Source organism: Mycteria americana, chromosome 6, assembly GCF_035582795.1.
Source record: "Mycteria americana isolate JAX WOST 10 ecotype Jacksonville Zoo and Gardens chromosome 6, USCA_MyAme_1.0, whole genome shotgun sequence".
NCBI lineage: Eukaryota > Metazoa > Chordata > Aves > Ciconiiformes > Ciconiidae > Mycteria > Mycteria americana.
The window spans coordinates 5,913,267-5,930,818 of record NC_134370.1 but is presented as its reverse complement, the minus strand read 5'-3'; the positions used below and the strand labels follow the sequence as shown (position 1 = coordinate 5,930,818).

General features: G+C 41.7%; 1 protein-coding gene across 8 annotated transcripts in view; it reads left to right on the top strand.

Moving 5' to 3' along the window:
• TACC2 (transforming acidic coiled-coil containing protein 2) overlaps positions 1-17,552 on the top strand; it is a 151,580-nt gene that overhangs the window by 92,884 nt on the left and 41,144 nt on the right. For all 8 annotated transcript variants that reach the window (XM_075504407.1, XM_075504409.1, XM_075504411.1 and 5 more), the window contains one exon: positions 12,450-12,613. In XM_075504407.1, coding sequence (XP_075360522.1) covers positions 12,450-12,613 — 164 coding nt within the window. The remainder of the gene's footprint in view (positions 1-12,449; positions 12,614-17,552) is intronic.

Genomic DNA, 17,552 nt, shown 5'->3' with positions numbered 1-17,552 from the left:
CACAGTCTGAGGTTTCAAAGGTTTCTTTTAAGGCACATTTTGACCTGAGAGCCTTCGTTGATGGCAATCCTAGGCAAGATAGTAAGATCCCTCCTTAGCTCTAGAAACCAAAGTGAAGTTTGCAGCATAGACATATAGCGTGTGAACTGAATTTTGGTTTAAGCAAGTGTAGATACCTCTGAGACAGACCTCAGGGTAATTGTAGAGCTGTGGTAACTGTCTGGTGGCATCCCCACAGTACTGTTTGCTCCAGCTCCTCTCCCTCCACTGCGAGGTCTGATTAGTAAGAGGAATGGATGCTTGGGAAGCCTCTTGCTTTCCGGAGGAAGAACTGGGGCCGTAGGTTCTGTTGGGATGAAAAGTAAACTTTGGGAAAATCTGGGGCTTTCCATTTCAAGTTTCTTTGATTTTGATTAAACAGGATCCTTAGAATTATGTTCAAATTTATGAGATAGGGTTTTCCTAAACAAAAGAAGTTTGTTTCTAGGGCTAAATATAGACCAGATTATATCTGAAACCTAGTGGTAGTTAGAATCAAATAAGCTCCTGGTTTGGAGTTTTGATTTCCTTTGGCATAGAAACCTTCATTTATTGGAACTGTTACTAACAGTTCATTGCTCTCATTAGAAATGAGTCCAGTGTTGTGCTGGGAAAAGGGTTTGGTTGCTAAAGGAGGGGGAGGATGAGCAAGGAATTTGAATCCCTTTGTCTAACTTCCCCAGTGCAGGACTGTCCCCTTCTGAAGCAGGAGCCTGGGAAGAGAAGGCTCAGAGCCGTTGTTCCTCACCTAGCAGAGCTGCGGGAGGACAGCCGGGCTGCCAGCTGGTGAGGTGCCACTGCAAATCAGGATTGCTTTTTCCAGCACGCTGTTGTGCTGAGTAGGCACTTCCCTCAGCCTGGCGCTCCCGCAGCACCTACTGAAAGGGACGGTTTCGTTGTGCTGGGAGCTGGAGCGGCACAGAATGTGCCCACGGGAGAGGTAAAGCTGAAGTCAATGCGAAATCTCCCACAGCTACACCAGGCTGGAGAGGCAGCAGGAGGATCACACCCACCCCCGAGTCAGGAGATGAAATTGTTATAGCCTGATGAGAGATGTTTTTGGTTGTTAAGATGTTTTTTGTCCTTTGCGCCTATTGCTTCCTGGCTGGGTTTCTATCCATGCAGCTGCTTCACGTGTTGAGGTGGAGGAATAAGGGTTAGCGAGGATCTGTGCGAAGCTCTGCACAGCTTTATGGAGGCTGTGCAGGGGTAAAATAGGCAGAATATGGAGCAGGATGGAGGCAGAGGGACTCTTTTCTCCCATCTTCCCTTTTAGCAAAGGGACTCCCCACCTCCCTTCTTCTCCACCCTCTGTGTAGTCCTTATCTCCTTTCTGAAAGGAAGGACCATAAGCATTGCAGGAACACAGTCTTATTTCCACATCTCGCTATTTGCACAAGTCTCTATGCCTCTCAAGATAAGCTGGTGCCCCAGGGATTACGAGTGTCATATATTCATCTTTGCACTTCACAGTCGCTGTTTTGTCCCTGGGTCCTGCTTTTGAGCAGTGTGGCTGAGCAGAGATGTGGCTCTGGAAAGCCTTGTTGCATTTAAAAGGTAGTTCCAATAAACAAAGCAATTTCAATCCTATGGCTCTGGCTCCCAATGAATTATTGATTATTTTCCCTTGAAGCCATTGCATGATGCTGTATAGCAGCGAGCACAGGCACATGGATGCTTTCCGAGGAGGTAGTTAACAGGATGTTGTTTCCTGAATTAAAACTTTAGAGCTTGTTACCAAAGGCAGAGGAAAGGTATTTGCCATAGGTATTAAATACTTAAACATCAACTACTGATTCAAATACCAATCCCTAACCTAGTAGGGTGAACAAACTGCAGCACTGACTGGGATTATTATGCATTGACTGATTATAACTGTCTATGTGGTATATGTTCTACCTTGGATATTGGGGTATCCTGCATCTTTACTGTTTCTTCTCATCCCTTAAGAGATCTATGTGTTTGAATATTTAGCAGCTTGGTGATTTAGGGACACGTTAGTATATTTGCCGTTGTGATGTCTGAAGATGAGTGCCTTAAATTAAATGGTATTTTCCTGTTGTTCCTCTGAGAATGAAGCATCTGCCTGAAAAGAACATAGGGATTAAAAAAATCTCCAATTCTAGGTCCTGTTTCTGTAACGTAGATGTTTTCATTATTCAGCCTGAAGCCAGTAAAAGAGAAAGCAGGCTGGCCAGAAAGGATGGGGGTTCACTTCATTATTCATTTATATCAGTAGTGTTGAAAAACATTCCCTGTTAGATCTCAGGAAAAGCAATACAAAGGAAAAATTTAACATGATGTAAAGCAATATGGGGAACTTCTTGCTAATCAGTTAGAAAAATGATTTAAGTAGTTTGAAGTGCTGCTGTAAGAATGCCATGTTATATCCCTCAGTCTTTTTTTCCTTCAGATGTGGCTTCCCACAGCTTGAGACATTTCTTTCTGGTTGCTGTGTGAAAGCAGGAAATGGCTTTTGTTGGGGGAGTGTGAATTTGGCTTCTGCACAAAATGCTCTAAAAATCACCGAATAAACAAGCAGAAAAAGCAGGAAAAAATAATTCCTTCTTCCCATATCAGTTATGGTAGGAAGATTACTTATAATACAATAGGTTAAAAAACAAAAATCAGCATTATTTTTAAGGTGATTATGCCCTTTTAATTCTCCTCTGCTGCAGTTCTAATCCTGTTATCTAAATATAATCATCCTGTGAGGAAAAATTGGCCTTTTTATAGTAAGTGATTAATGTTTAAGGGATTCTTAAGTTTCTTTTTGCAATCTATTCTAGAAGACACATTTCCAAACTGACCTGTGTGGTTTGGATAACAAGCAAGGTATTCTTTTCCGTTTGAAAATGGAAGCCATAGCATTTTGTTTTAAATATTTTAAATCAGATTCTTGTATCTCAGCTCAGACACTAAGTTGTCCAAGGACTTGACATTGGAGGCCGAATGTTATGGGAAGAGCAGTGAAGTCGCTCAGGAGGGTTACATCAGCAGCAGTATGTAACTGAGCCATATTTACTCTTTCACACCAAATTTACCCTGGTGTAAATCATGAACACTTCAGCTGAACTGTCTGAGATGTGCTGGGGCAGCAGAGGACATTAAACCCTTGGGCTCACGGCGTGGAGGAGAAGCAGAAAGCTGCACAAAGCAGGGAACGACTCTGGCTGCTTCTGAGCATGATGCAGAATGATCTTCCTCCCTTGTGTCCCTGAATTAAACCCTGTGCCTGTCATGACACATCACTTGTGGGCTGGGAAGTATCACCTTCAATGTAATAGTGATTATTTTTCTGGGGAGCCATGTTTTCCATGGGTCTTGTAGGAATATTTATGCTGAAATAATATTAAAATCCTTCTCTGGAGAGGAGTGCCTGCCCTGCTTTCTGCACACATCGGTGTCAATATGAGTTCTTGTGTAATTGCATTGCACTAAAGTAGGTCTTTGTCGTTTCAGTGGAATGGGATTTATTTGATAAAAGCTTTATTCTTAAGTGAGAACTGCAAAGGATGCTTCTCTGCCGCGTCGTAGCTCAGGCCATAAAATGAACGTGTGACGTTTATCTTGCTCTTATGTTGGGCAGAACACCTCTGCTGAGGAAGAAACTGCGGATGATTTTGTGGAATATTACTTTTGCTGCAGAAACCCATGAATGCAAACCATAATTCCTATTTAAACCTCCCAACTTTGATTGCATATGTTCTTTCGCAAAAACCTTTTTTTAAAAAGTTGCTATCTGTTTTTCTTGTCCTACAATATTGCTTTTGTTAGGGTTTTAATGCATCAGAAAGATAGCAGGACAAAGAATGAAGATACCTAGGAAATTAACTTCATCCAAGTTCAGGGATTTATTCTATAAAATTATTTTAAATTGCTGTCATTAAAGAAGCTGGAGTTGTACCTATTTTTCATTGAGCCATATCCAGTTTCAAAGTAAAAATAAAGAGAGAAGATCTATAGGCCAGCAATGATGAATGTTATAAAGTAAGACTAAAATTATTCTCCAGCATTATTGTTTAATCTGAAATAGTCCTGCGATGAAATTACGGTTTTGTTTTGATGATCAGACTTTGCAAGTCAGGAACCTATGAAATATGGCAGCAATGTTGCAATGCAGGTGAGTAGCACAAGGCGTAATTGCCTTTTCTGGTACGCACATGATACATATTCTATACATGTACCATACATATCGGATAGCAGACAAAAGTATTCCTCCATAAGGTGATGTATTTGCTTAGGACAGACTCAGCACTAGAAAGCTGTGAGTTCCCACTGACTCCTGGTGTAGCCTGGGGCATTTTGCATTTCACTGGAGCAGACCCTCAGAGACCAATGCATTCTGGTTTTCCTGTGGCTACCTTGGGGGTACCAAACATTATTTTATTTGCAAGGCTTGATTCTCATCTCATGTGTGCAAATCAGTAGTAATGTTCCAGATGGGACAACGGTATCGTGCTAGTAGGAGCGGGATGTGAGTGGAAGACAAGGTTGGTGATCTGACTTTGCCTCTCAGCATCCTCTTCTTGTGACCTGTTTTGCAGTTTGTCTCCTCACAGTATAGGTTTGTTGTGAATTTATTTAATCGTAGGATAGATGGTCTTGTCACTGAATACCCTTACAACAGTGTGAGAGAAGTCCATTAATAGTTAATGGTCAGAAATGTGTCCCTAAAGGAACTGTCTTGTAAATGAAGTCTGGTGACATGTAAGTGACATGTTTGTACCTCCCCCGGCTCCTGACTCAATATAAGCGCCAGATCCAGCACCGAGAACAATCCCCATGGGGCGAGAGGCAGCAAGGCAGATGGCTAGCAGTGGTCCCTGACAAGTCACCCACCCTTGAGCTTTGGCAGGCTAGGCTAAGGTTGCTGGTTTTGCTCTTCACTGGGCAAAACATTTTCAGAACTATCTGTACCGTTGAACTCTTTTGCGAAGTTCTATCATTTCAGTGGTGTATTTTATTAGAGCGAAGGGAAATATTGTTTGTGAGGTTTATGCCTATCACCGTTTGTGTTGTTTTTAATACCGTGCATTTAGCAGATCCTTGGATGCTAGGTTTGATAGGTAGACTAATTCAGACACCAAATATTAATATTTAATACCTAAAATAACCAGATAAATCTACTATTGTATCCATGTTTTCTATATGTTGCTGTACAAATTTAATATTAAAATTCAAAATCTGTAGGGATGTTTCATATTTAAAACACGTCGGTAAACAATGACATAGCTAACGATCATCATGTTAAAAGAAGCTAATTATTGTGGAATGTCATGTTAGCTGGAAGTCACTGAGTAGGCAAATACTGTACAAAAATGATAGCATACAAAGTTGACACATCTGATATTATCCTAACCTAGTGCTGGGATGAAACAAATGACCTTTTGTTGTAGCTATAGAATATTCTTGGTCCTTGTGAGCAGGCCCTCGGGTCAGCTAATGGCTGCTGGGCTAAATTGGTAACTTGATCTCCAGGAAAGGAATTACCGTTTGGGCTCTCGTGGTGATTTTGAATTATGATCCAGAGCTGTATTTGTAAGAGTCTGAAGGACAAAAAAAAAAAAAAAAAAAAAAGAGGAAAGATTGTATGTCTGTCTGTATTACAGAGTTGTGTAACTGCAACATGAGTGACACCACAAGATGAATTATAAGAGATTGTCAGTAATTGAGCTTTATATAAACAAAAGGAAAAAACCCTCAAATGTAATGTGTACCAAGCAGTCTCTTTCCCCCCTCTGGACTCTGCATACGTCCACAGCAAGAAGCTGTTCGTGCCCTTAAGAGATCCCAGCCGGAGTGGGTAAGGCAGACTTGCGGTGGATGCAGGAGTGAACTGACCAAGACCACGTACGTGCCGCAGTTCAGGGGCAGAGCTGAGAGTAGGATTGATCTTCGTCTGGAGAGATGTATTGCTGAAACATCCTGCCTCAGTGTTCTTTTTTGTTGTTGTTTATATGGTTTTGGTTTTTCTAAGAACTATATGGAAAAATCACTTTAACCATTGAAAATGGCACCAGGATATCTGCAAAGGTTTTATCAGACTGTTTACAGTGAAAGAGCTTTGACTGAAATTAATGTGCGTCTTGGAGTGCCTTGCCTCTCTGGCTTTAGAAACTCTAAAGCTTAAAGTCACTGAGTGTCTTTTCAAATCTTGCCAGTGCAGTGTATGTGCCTGCTTAAGTAACATGCAAACCAGATTGACCTCACAAGTATGCAGGCAGTCCTGCATTCTTGGTTCTGATCTCATTAGTAAACCAGACCTGAATTATTCATGCAAGTTTTATGAGGATCATCTCTGAAAATGATCGATGGAGGTGAGACTACAGAATTTATGCCTCCTTTTTATTTCCAGCTCATCTCCCAATGGGTTTTACAAGAATGAAACCCAAAATTCATCTTCAGTACTAAATTGAACGTTGTAAGAAGTTGCCTTTTTTTTTTCTGATTTAGATTCCTCGCATGGTGTATGATTAATTGTTCGGTAAATACTCATGTGAAATTTATACCTTAACGTCATGATATAACAGCTATAGACGCTTTGGAGGGCCAGGTCTGGTGGAAACTGTGCATTGCCTTTAGGTGTTGCCACAGGTAGCGCTTATGTGCCAGCACAGCAGCGTTTGCTCATTTGGGTCCTTCCATCACATGGCTTTGGACTCCCTGTTCGTCTCGGAGCCCTGCCAGTACCGCTGGCGCACAGAAATCTCAGTGCGGGACCCAAGCATTGCGTGATGTCCTTCTGGTAACAGATGCATGTGCCTTGTGCGCTCTTATTTGTCATTTGATTCTTAAAGCCCAGGGCAACAGATCTGCAGATCACTCTAGTGTGGTTTTATGTGGCCTAGAGGTGATGGATGTACTTGGGCAGCCATTTTCCCCTTGAACTGCAGCTCTAGCCAGTTGTAAAGAACATGTGGATCTAAAGATGAGATGGAAAAAAAGACAAAATATCCATTTCTGTCTCCTCCCCCTCAGGGAGTACAGCTATATCTCGGGAAAAGACTTTAGAAGTTATTGCCAGTTAAAATTGATCAGGCAGGAATTGCTCATCGTCTGAGACAGTCCTCAATTGCTCTGTACGTTTCCACGCATCCCGCACACTACAATTAGAGGGCAATCTGTAAACAACAGCTCTCCAGTAAAGCTTTGGAGTCCTTGCTTGTGTTTCATTGCCCTCCAAGGACTCTTGGGTGGTAGCGGAGCACAGTTTGGTTTTGTTGGTGGTGTCTGCATGTTGTAAGATTCCCTGACTTTTTTCCTCCTGATATGTCATATTTCCAAATACACCACGAGAATGAAATTGTTGCCTCTGGTCTGATGTCAGTAAAACAAAGGTACACAGAGACAAAACAATTAGTGGATAGAGTTTTTTGAGTACCAGCGAGAAGAATGAGTTTATGGAGTGCTAGCTGGGCATCAGTGATACCACTGACAGGTATGAGAGACCTCAACTAATCTGGAACATGTTCCACTAGTAAGGGAAATTTAACATACTTTTTACTAAGTGCAGAGTTCGGAAGAAAATATACAAATTTAAATATGGGTGGACAGAGGCTGTTCACCTTAGCTCTGATGGAGCAGATCCCCCTGAAGCTGGTCTTGATGTTGTTACTTGTGATTCCACAACCTTGCTGGTGGAGAGCAGCTCCTTTGGCTCCATCCCCCTCTCCCCACTCCCAGCACAGGCAGCGCTTCTCGATAATGCAACTCCAGCTCCTGGCTTCAAAACCCCAAAATATCACATGCCCATGCCTCTCCAGACTGTCCATATTGCACACCAATAGATCAGTGCTCCATAAAGTAGTTAGGCATGTTTGGGGGTTTTTTGGGTTTTTTGGATTTGCTTTTTTTTTTTCCCCTGAAGCAGGCTATATGCTAAGTAAAAATTCTATATAGATTTGACCTAAAGTGAAGTAACTCTACAAAAGCCCATGGAGCTCCCTCGGCACGTACCGGTGCCAGATTTGCTCCCTCGTGCCCCTCCACAGGAAGTGAGGCTGCTGACCTCGGTCCTGGTGTCAAAGCCCTGCTTTTAGGTTTCTTTCATATATCAGACATCCCTTTCATTCCTGTGAAATAAAACCAGAGTGCACACTCGCATTGGTTGTACTGCTGTAGTGTGAATATTAGAAGAACCTGAGACAGGTGGCAGGGTTCCTGATGCGGCTGAAGGTCGCAGCTCTGTTGCAAACCACTTTTTAATGACTTGAGTCTCCAAGTGACGGCTAGGATGACCTCACTTCAGTGGCTGTCGTGCCTGAAGAGGGCAAACAGTCAGGAGAGGCAGTGGAACGAAGAACTCTCATTCCTGCTCACTGAGCGCTTTCCAGCTACAGTGACAAAAAGGCAATTTTTCATTCTGAAATAGAGGAGGACTTAAAATTATAAGCATCTGTGGTTTACAAAAAAAAGGTAATGTAACTTATGAGGCTGGATTTCCACAAGGCCAAAGGCGAAGAAAAGTCAGCCCTAGTGCCTCCCTTCACTGTTTCCTCCGGAGATTTATGTAACAGGCTGGGCAAGACCTCAAAGTTTCCAGATGAGAGTGGGAGTTTTCCTGCAACACAAGGTGATGCAGTGTTGCCAGAGTTGCGTTGGTCTAGTACGATTCTTGCATTTCTCAGTTCTCCCCTGCTTCTCTCCCCCATCTCTATGTGTTACATTTACTCTTTGCTGGTATCTTTCAAGAAGCGAGGTGAGAGAGATGGACTAGAAGAATATTTCTGGTCATTTTGTATTCTATTACTATCATCTAATCATTTTGTAGCTTCTACAGTCTATACTTTTTTGCCCATTATGTATAAAACCCAAAGGATACAGATGGAAACATATGACATATGCTATCAAGGTAAGCTCCCGCTAATTTCCCAAGCAGGCTAAAAGGACGTGTGAATGTATGTTCCTTCCTATAGCTTTTACTTCATCGCTGCCCCACAGACTAGTCCTGCAGACTTGGATCTGCACTTACACACCCCATCTCCACAACGTTATGAGCTGGGGCCAGCAAACGAGTTCTCCATCTCTAAAACCCATGCGTCCCATCTCACTGTGCTTCCATCCTTGGCTGGAGCTTCAGAATAATATTCGAGATGATACAAGGGCTCTTCCTTTCGTGAGAGCCTGCCCGCAGCGGGGTCCGTGGTGGCTGCTCCTTGCACAGCTTTGAATCGGTGCAGATTCTCACAGCATATCACAATTTGGCAATCTGTTTTACACTATGAACTTCGTGGCAGCATTATTTTCTTTCTATGTATTCCATGTATTTCTCAGAGAAAAGACATTATGAATAGAACTGGCTGAAATGTGTAATTTCCTTTTCACAGGAAATCCTGTTGTTCTGGGACAATCTTTTCTCACAGTTTGAAAGTAGGACTGTAGTCTTAAAAATATCTTATGCAAGAGAGACCATCCGTATTTTCACTAAGGAAAACTGAACACAGGATCTGATTTTTCCAGGATATATGTAACGTAGACCTTGGAGCGTAGGCCTGGAATGTGCTTCCAGGCTTTATGCTCTCTCCCAGATCCCAGGCTATGACAAAGAACGTTTTTCTGGTATTCAGCTTCCCTTCATATTTCTTTGTTAAATACCACATTTTGCCAGCACAATTGCTTCTCATAACAAACTCAGCAGCACTTGGATTATGGTTAAGACAGTTCTTACTTAATTACACTGCTGCTTATGGAGGGGCGCAGCTGAAAATTAGGAGTATTGCATCAGAATCTTTTGGGGATTATTAAATATTAGCAAAACAAAGCCTTGTGCTGGAGCTCAGGCACCACAACTGTCTGTCCACAGACTCGGGAGGTTCTCCAGTGTGGAAGCTCATACAGTGAACAAAAAAAGAACAGACTTTTCCCTTTACTTCAAATGCTTATGCCCACCTCATCCAAAGAAGAGACCAAGTAAACAAAGGCAGCTCATTTAAAAGGGAGATAAGCATGCACAGAGTCTTTCCATCCTTTAAATAAAGGAGGACGCAGAACTGTGCCATCAAGCCAGTTTTAACAAAGCAGTTACAAACATGAGTAGGACGTGAAAATAGAGACTTTTTACAATTTCAGTTATATTACATATGTCTATATATTTACTGCATATGTTACATGTGCTATACAGACGGTTTGGAAAAAAGGGATCTAAACGTGTGCAACCATTATTGTTTCAGTATTACAGAGCAACACTTTGGGTTCGACATGAAGAGAGTAAAGCATTAATTAAGTACAGCGCAGTGCAGAATTATGTGAAACCCTGAGAGATATGAATTACCTTTCATTTTGTTGGTTTAGATGGTAACTTTCTAGGTTTATTTTTATGACTTAAGAAACATTTCTCTACTGGGAAAATATCGCACAACTCTGTTTCTCTTTGATTCTTCAGCTTAAAAGTTTCCTGAACCAGCTCTGTGGAAGGAAGAGAAAGCGTTATTTTGTTGAATCCCTATTGTGCAGCTTTATTTACAGAAGCTCTTTGTTTGCAGCTGTTCTTAAGCTTAAAATATTTTGAACTTAAATCATGGTGCATCTTTGAAGGGATATAATTTAAAATGCTGCAGCCTACCTCTTCCGATTTGTCTGTTCTGTGGCCTGATGAATGAATATGGTTTAAGCAAGGACACAAAGAAGGTATTTCGAGGAGCCACAGCAATAGGTATAATTGAAAGCCAGGCACACTATTTTTGAGCAGTTCCCCAGGCAGTGACATAAGTTTGGGGAGAAAAAAAAAAATCTCCAAAAGTCCCCAAGTAACGCAAACATCCAAAGCTATTAGCTAGTAGAAATCCTTTTGCTTTGCGCAGGAGTAGAGGTGTTCAGACAGGGGAGACGGGGCTCGGAGCCCGGCTGTGGCGCGCGTCCTGACGGCGTGCGAGGAGGTGGGAGCTCCCATTGGGATTCTGCGGAGGCAGCCGGGGAGAATTGGGTCCGCTGTGCTCCTCGAGCTGTCAGGGGGGACATCGGGGTCTTTTCTTCCCCAGCTCGCCCAAGGCTTCATGCTGCGATAGGTTTAGGTAAATGTAATTGAATGCAAATCTTGTACTTGTACTTCTCCTGACATGGAGCTGCTTAAAATAATCATGAGCTTTGAGAAACCAAACAGAATCTGGCAGCTCAGAGTTATCTTTTAACTTGAACAAAATGAGAAGAGTCCCCGATTCAGGATGGCTTGTAGAGTGCTTCTGGGGGATGAAATGGCTTTTCATTTCATGCAAATTTTGTCCCCGTTGCACTGGGGGATGCAGAAAGCCATGGGGAGCAGTGGAGACTACAGCCATGCAAAGAACCGCTGGAAATGGGCGAATCAGTCCTGTCCTTTAGGAAACTGTCATATTCAATTCACTTTATGATAGACCAGCAGTAAAAATCTGCATCTGACCAACAGAAATGCTTATTGAACATATATTGAACATATGTTCAGTGCCTATTGAATATGACACCATTGTTACTGCATTCCTTGCTCCCAAAAAAAGGCTTCCAGAAGAAATGTTTAAAAGCTAAAATTTCATTTCAGTTTGGTTTACGCACAAATAAGATCTATAGCTTTCAGATCTAGAAGGACGATTTCCTAAGGCTGTCCTGCTGTAAGAGCAAATTGTGTGTCCTTGTGTGGTTTATTAGGTTACCCATCGTTCTGTCCAGTTACTGCCTTTCACACTTGTGCTTCATTTGATTGGCTCCGGTTTGGGTGCTGCTCTTTTCCTGCTGGGTTTTTGTGTCTGTGTGAGCTAGACAAGGTGCTAGAAGAAGGTTATTGATAATACCAGGACTCCATGTGTTTTACAGGTTGTCTTACCTTGTGCAGCAAAGCCATACACTTACTGTTTGAAAAGGGCTATGGTAAAATTCTGCTAAAAGCAGAATGTAGTATTTCCACGGGAGCAGGATGCACAAGGAATTGCTGCACCTCAGGTATCTCCATGCCTGCTTTCTCCCCTGTAGGAGCACACACAGAAATTTGATACTGTTTTAGATGGGTTTTTTGATGAAGCTGTGAAATCTCTTGAGAAGGTCCTTTTTATTTTTCTTTTTTTTTAGTTGATTTAGGTACACTTGTGCCAAGGAGAGTTTTAGAAACTAACACAGGGGTGTCAGTGTTGTTGTCTGTGTGGTTGAGCCATCTTCATGCTAGAAAGCAGGCTTTCCAGGGCAGATTTATTTCCAAGTGTGTGTTCACTTTTGTAACGCAAAGAAGTCCTAAGTGATATAAATACTTATATACAGAGAAGACCATATCCATGATACTCTGCTCTGGAAACCATACTGCAATGTAAAATCTCCTCTGGGAAATGCAGAGGTAGCCTGATAGCTGAGGTCTATGCCATCAGCTCAGAAAGCCCTGCATTGCCAAGTATGACCTGCAAACATGAATCGTCACTCTGCTCACTAGTCTCTCATTTGATTTTCACCAGGAGCTCTGACTCTGAAGAAGCATTTGAGACCCCGGAGTCCACTACACCGGTAAAGGCACCACCTTCACCTCCGCAGCCACCCCCCGAAGCGGCGGCGGCAGCAGCAGTTGTAGCAGACGTAGCAGAACAAGAAATAAAACCCCAGCTGCCCTTGGAAGACACAGGTAACGAGCATGGAATGAGTGGGACAGGTTACTGAGGACGGTGAAGCTGCAGGGAGGTGTTTGTGTTAGCACAGGCAAGGAACTGATGCTAATAAAATGTTTCCTGGAAGATGAGTTAGCGTACGCGGGGCCTTATCCGTGCTGAGAGGAAAAACCCTGTCGCCTTCTGGAATAAAGTATTGGAGAATCTGTCTATAACACTTGACAAATAATAAAGGAAAGAGGAGTTTTCTAGAAAAACCTTTATTCCTTTTGAATCAAACTTCATTCCCTTCTCTCAGAATTGTAGGATTTTTACAGAGTCAGATGAGTAAAAAAATGAGGTGTGAGATAGAGATGCAGGTACCTGGGTGAGCACCATTAACAGTGACAGTTAACTAAATGTTATTTTCAAATGTATTATCAGCTGAAACAGAAGGTAAACAAAAAGCTCATAGAACAATAGAAGTATTTCTGTTAGCTCTGTGGTACAGTATTGCTCTATGGTACAGTATAGGAGGAACACAGGAGTAGGTGTGAATGTATGTGTAATATACATACGTAAAAATCGGTATATACATATTAACCTTTAAAAAGGGAATAGTCTGTTTAAAAAAACCAAAGAAACTCTTTCCCCAAAAAAGTGTTCTTTGTTCTCCAAATTGAGTAATGGAATATGAGGGAGTAGAAAGCGCTCTGCTAGCCCAAAATAGCTTTGTTTGGGCTGTCAGATGACAGCTCAACAGTTTAAGATTGAGTTCTCCATTATGCTGTCTTCTTTCCCATCTGAAAGTCAAGTCATCTTGATCACCTGGCTAAATTGTATAAAGGTAATTTTACTCTAAGCAGACTGAAGCTCACTTGTATTTCCTTTGGAAAGATGTATAGCATTGCCAGGCGGGGTTTTAAAGCTTCCATTTCCACTGTAGAAGCGGCTATGTTTAGCAGTGGGCAAAGCAATGTCCATGGCTGGTGTGTGTATTAAAAAGGCTGTCCAGCTTTGATTTAAAGCTTCGGCAAAGTGACAAATAAGTCTTGCAAATGTCTTGAGCCACCTAATGCATTTCTGGGAGCTATGCATTAAGGAATGCTCTTTAAGATCATGATTTATTATACGAGTTTATAAGAAGCTAGAAAGATGCTCAACAAACTGATTCCACAAAATAAAAATGAAATACTGAGACATCCTGACACTTTTTCTTTTCTGCTGTTACAGTTCCCTCTTCATTGTAGCAAACAACATTACTCATTCTCCATCTTCTTTCCTTTTTCTAATCTTTTGTAATCTAATGATTACAAAATAAGTGCTGAGAGAACAAAAGAACACATATGCTAAACAGGGTTGGAGTGTGTTTTTAATTACTGCAGTAGGTTATCTTCAAACCCTTGACTACACATGTGCTTCCCTGGCACATGTGATTCTTTTCTCCCTAGATCCCAGATCTCCCCCTTCTTTCTTTCAGATATTTCTGAAGAAAGGTAGGAAACTGAATACATCTATTCACAGCCAGTGTGAAGTATATTGAAGGTCATTGGATTGCAGAGATGAAAACATTTCATTTGCAAATCAGATTTGTCCATGGGAGGCAAGTTACCACAAACGAACAGAGCTATGTTCAGCATTCCAAAGTTATGCAAAATGAAGTTATACAACAGGGTAATTTATGTGATGGAAGGAAGATGTGTAACGCAGAAAAAATTCAAATGTAGGAGGGCAACACAAAGCATTCATTTGTTTTGGAAATCTTTAGAAGAAATTAATAATACTAAGACCATAGCTTAGGTGTTTGCATGCTTCTTCAGAAATGCGAACAGTTAAACGTTTTGTACTTTATAAACCACTTGAGTAACAGTTATCTTGTAGTTTACTTTCCTCATAGCTTATGCATGTGGCTGCACACAAAGAGTCCCTTCCTTGGGGGTTATGGGCAGTTGAAGCAGAGTTCCTCCTTGGTACCGTACAGCTAAATAAATAGGTTTCAATAAAAGAGGAGTAAGGACTACGGGCAGCCGGAGAGCCTGGCACACACACAGGGAGAGGCAGCGATGTCCAGCTGGGTTTCTGGTTCACCAGCTGCATGGCTTTGTCTTCTACATGAGGTTGGTGACGGAGCATGTGCTTGGGTGGAAGGAGGAAGCATAGTAAGTTTTTTAAAGGATTATTTCGTCTATATCTGACAATAATTACTTATGCAGACGGTTGCAGTTATGCTGCATGATATCATTAGCGCAACAGCTGGACCCCACTGCTGGAAAGCCAAGAGGAGAGTTTTTAATTAGGTTGACTTCAACACTAGCTTAATAAATATGATGAAAGTAAAATATAGCTAGACTCATCCTGGGTTTGTGCCAGCTCCTGGTGGGGTAAAACCTGCTGCATGGCTCCATTCCATCAGCAGCAGAGCAGAAGAGGGGAGTCAGTCTGCGGGCAAGTCTGGAGGGGAAGAGCAGTAACAGAGCATGTATGGAAACTACCTCGGAACCCCTGAAAGTGCCACTAATGAGCCCTTCCATTCCTCCGTACGTACTTGGTTTGTTTTGGAGAATGTGGGTTATACTCTCGAGGCAAATGACTTTCAGGGTGCTTTTTAATTTTTTTTTTTTGTTATTATTATTTTGGTAGTATTTTAAATTATTGTTGCCTGTCTCATCAGCTTCTCATAGCAGTGTCCTCTTGTCCCTCGGTCCAGCCATCTGAGCACCAGAAAGTGCCCCAAGCCCTTTCTCCCAGGTAAATACCCCCTGTTTCTGGCCAGGAATTCCTGCCTAGGCAGGGGCATTTCTTCTGCCCTCCTGCCGCCTTCCCCAATTAATGAATGAATTCAGATTATACACCCAGGGGAGATGTGAGAACTGGAGTCCCCTCTATGCATTACAGCCCACCGATCAGCATATGGGAGACCTGTATTCACGTCCTTCTTGTGCCAGGGAAATAGAGGTCAGACTTTCCTGTAGAGAGATGATGACCCAGACAAAAACAAACCGAACTTTTGGGATGGAAAACATTCTTCTTCAGTGTTTTTCCTCTTGAAGCCTAACACAGAAAAACTGAAAGTAAAATTTATATCCAAAGTTTTCTCTCAGAATAAATAGCAAAAGTATTTTTACAGGAATTTTTAAAATAGCGTTACTAATTGATTTCATAACTTCAGAGGCTTCTCATAACAAGCAGGAACTTGAAATAAACTGTGCTTCAAAATGTCTAGTATTAGGTAATTCCAATTCCTATATGCTATAGGCAAAGTGTACTTGTCTCCTGAGTTATTTCATGATAATGGAGTATGTGGGTGCATGCTGTATGTATTTTCCAAGGGTTTCTCTTTGTTTGTTTTTCTCTAGAAAACACAAGAATTTCACTTCTTCTGTGTTTGCTTTATTAGAACTGGTTAAGTTTTGTTTCTAAGCCTTTCAAAATAGTGTTTCATTTTATTTCCAGCTCAGCAGTGGTAAGGCCTTCCATTTTCAGCCTGTTGGGTTTCCCCCTATTTTAGAGATACATCAAGGAAGAAAAAATGCTCAACAGTCCTAGTGCACAGTACAGTTCCCCCTCTAGAAGAATTTGTTGTAATATAAAGGGGAAAATATTTAAAAATACCTAAAAGTACTTTATATGTTCTAACTCCTTAATATAGTTTCATTATTCATGAAGAAATAGTTCAGACTTAGATCCAATAAGCTCATAGCTGGTGCAGATATTTCATTTTCTTTAAAATATCTTTAAAACAAATCTGAAGTTCCAAAGTTTTTGGAAATAAAGTTTCTTTTTGTGAACACGTCCCGGGAGAGCACACTACCCGTGCCGTGGTCGGGGATGCCCCGGGGTGCCGCGTCCTGTCCCGCTGGTACCGCAGTGCTCAGAGCGGGGAAGGCAGGGAGCACGGGGAGCTCCGCGGGGGAGGAAGAGAGCAGTGATACTGCAGCAAAATGAAACAAGTCTGCCCTTCCTTTGGCTACTTCTGTAGCTCCTTGGGCAACTGCTGCCACTGAGTTTCTGCGTTTCTTTCCTAAGGCAAGATAGGCTGTCAGATGTAAATCCTAATACCAGTCCCGCTCTAAACCTATGAATGCCTCCTATCCTTCCATATTCAATGTAAAGCAGTGGTAGCAATGTAGTAAGAATTTTATATCCTCATCAGTGGACAGTTCGGAGCACATGCATGGGATTTATTGCTGTTCAGACCATTTATGGATCTTTAAATAAAGAAGGCTGAGTTAAGTGAGTTATGCGTCTACTTTGCTGTTCTTGTGGGACATTGAAGCTTTTCTGGCATCTGAAGTGCTATCAAAACCTAGGTGGTTTATAACATACAAGAAGAAGATTTCTGTAGCTGACTAGAAAAGTTTTTTGATTTTTTGATTCCTTTTTGTTGATACTAACAACAGAAGTTTGTTTTGTTTTTTAAGGCAAACAGTCTTATATTATCTTTTTAGCAACTTTTGCTTCTGCCATAATAGGCGACAGGTGAAAATGCCAAGCATTAAACATGTCATGCAGCTCTCACTTAGAGGTCTCATCACCTGGATACAAGAAGTCTGGGGTCTTCCGTTGTTATTTTTGGTTTTGGGATTGTTTTTGTTTTTCATACCTGATCCAGGCAAAAATTATCTGAAATCAGACAAATTTCCTTGTGGAAGGAGCAGAACTTGGACCTTCTTTTTTAATGAATGAAATGGGAGTTTTTTTTCAGGGGATGCCTGTTTTTTATGGCAACATAAGTTTCCCTGCTATTGCTCATGTTCTTGGAATGCTTTATAAAACTTAATATCTACCTGTGGGCAGCTCTGACCAGTATAAATTGTGGGTGACTGTCAGCACCAGTAAAAGGCATAAACCTTATTTAAAACCTTGTGCTGGCCTCTCTCTAGGGCAAGTCCTGCCTTAATTTTCATAACTTGTGTTGTAGCATGTTCCTTTGCAATCAAATTGCATTTTAATAAAATACTGTAATTAGTAATACCG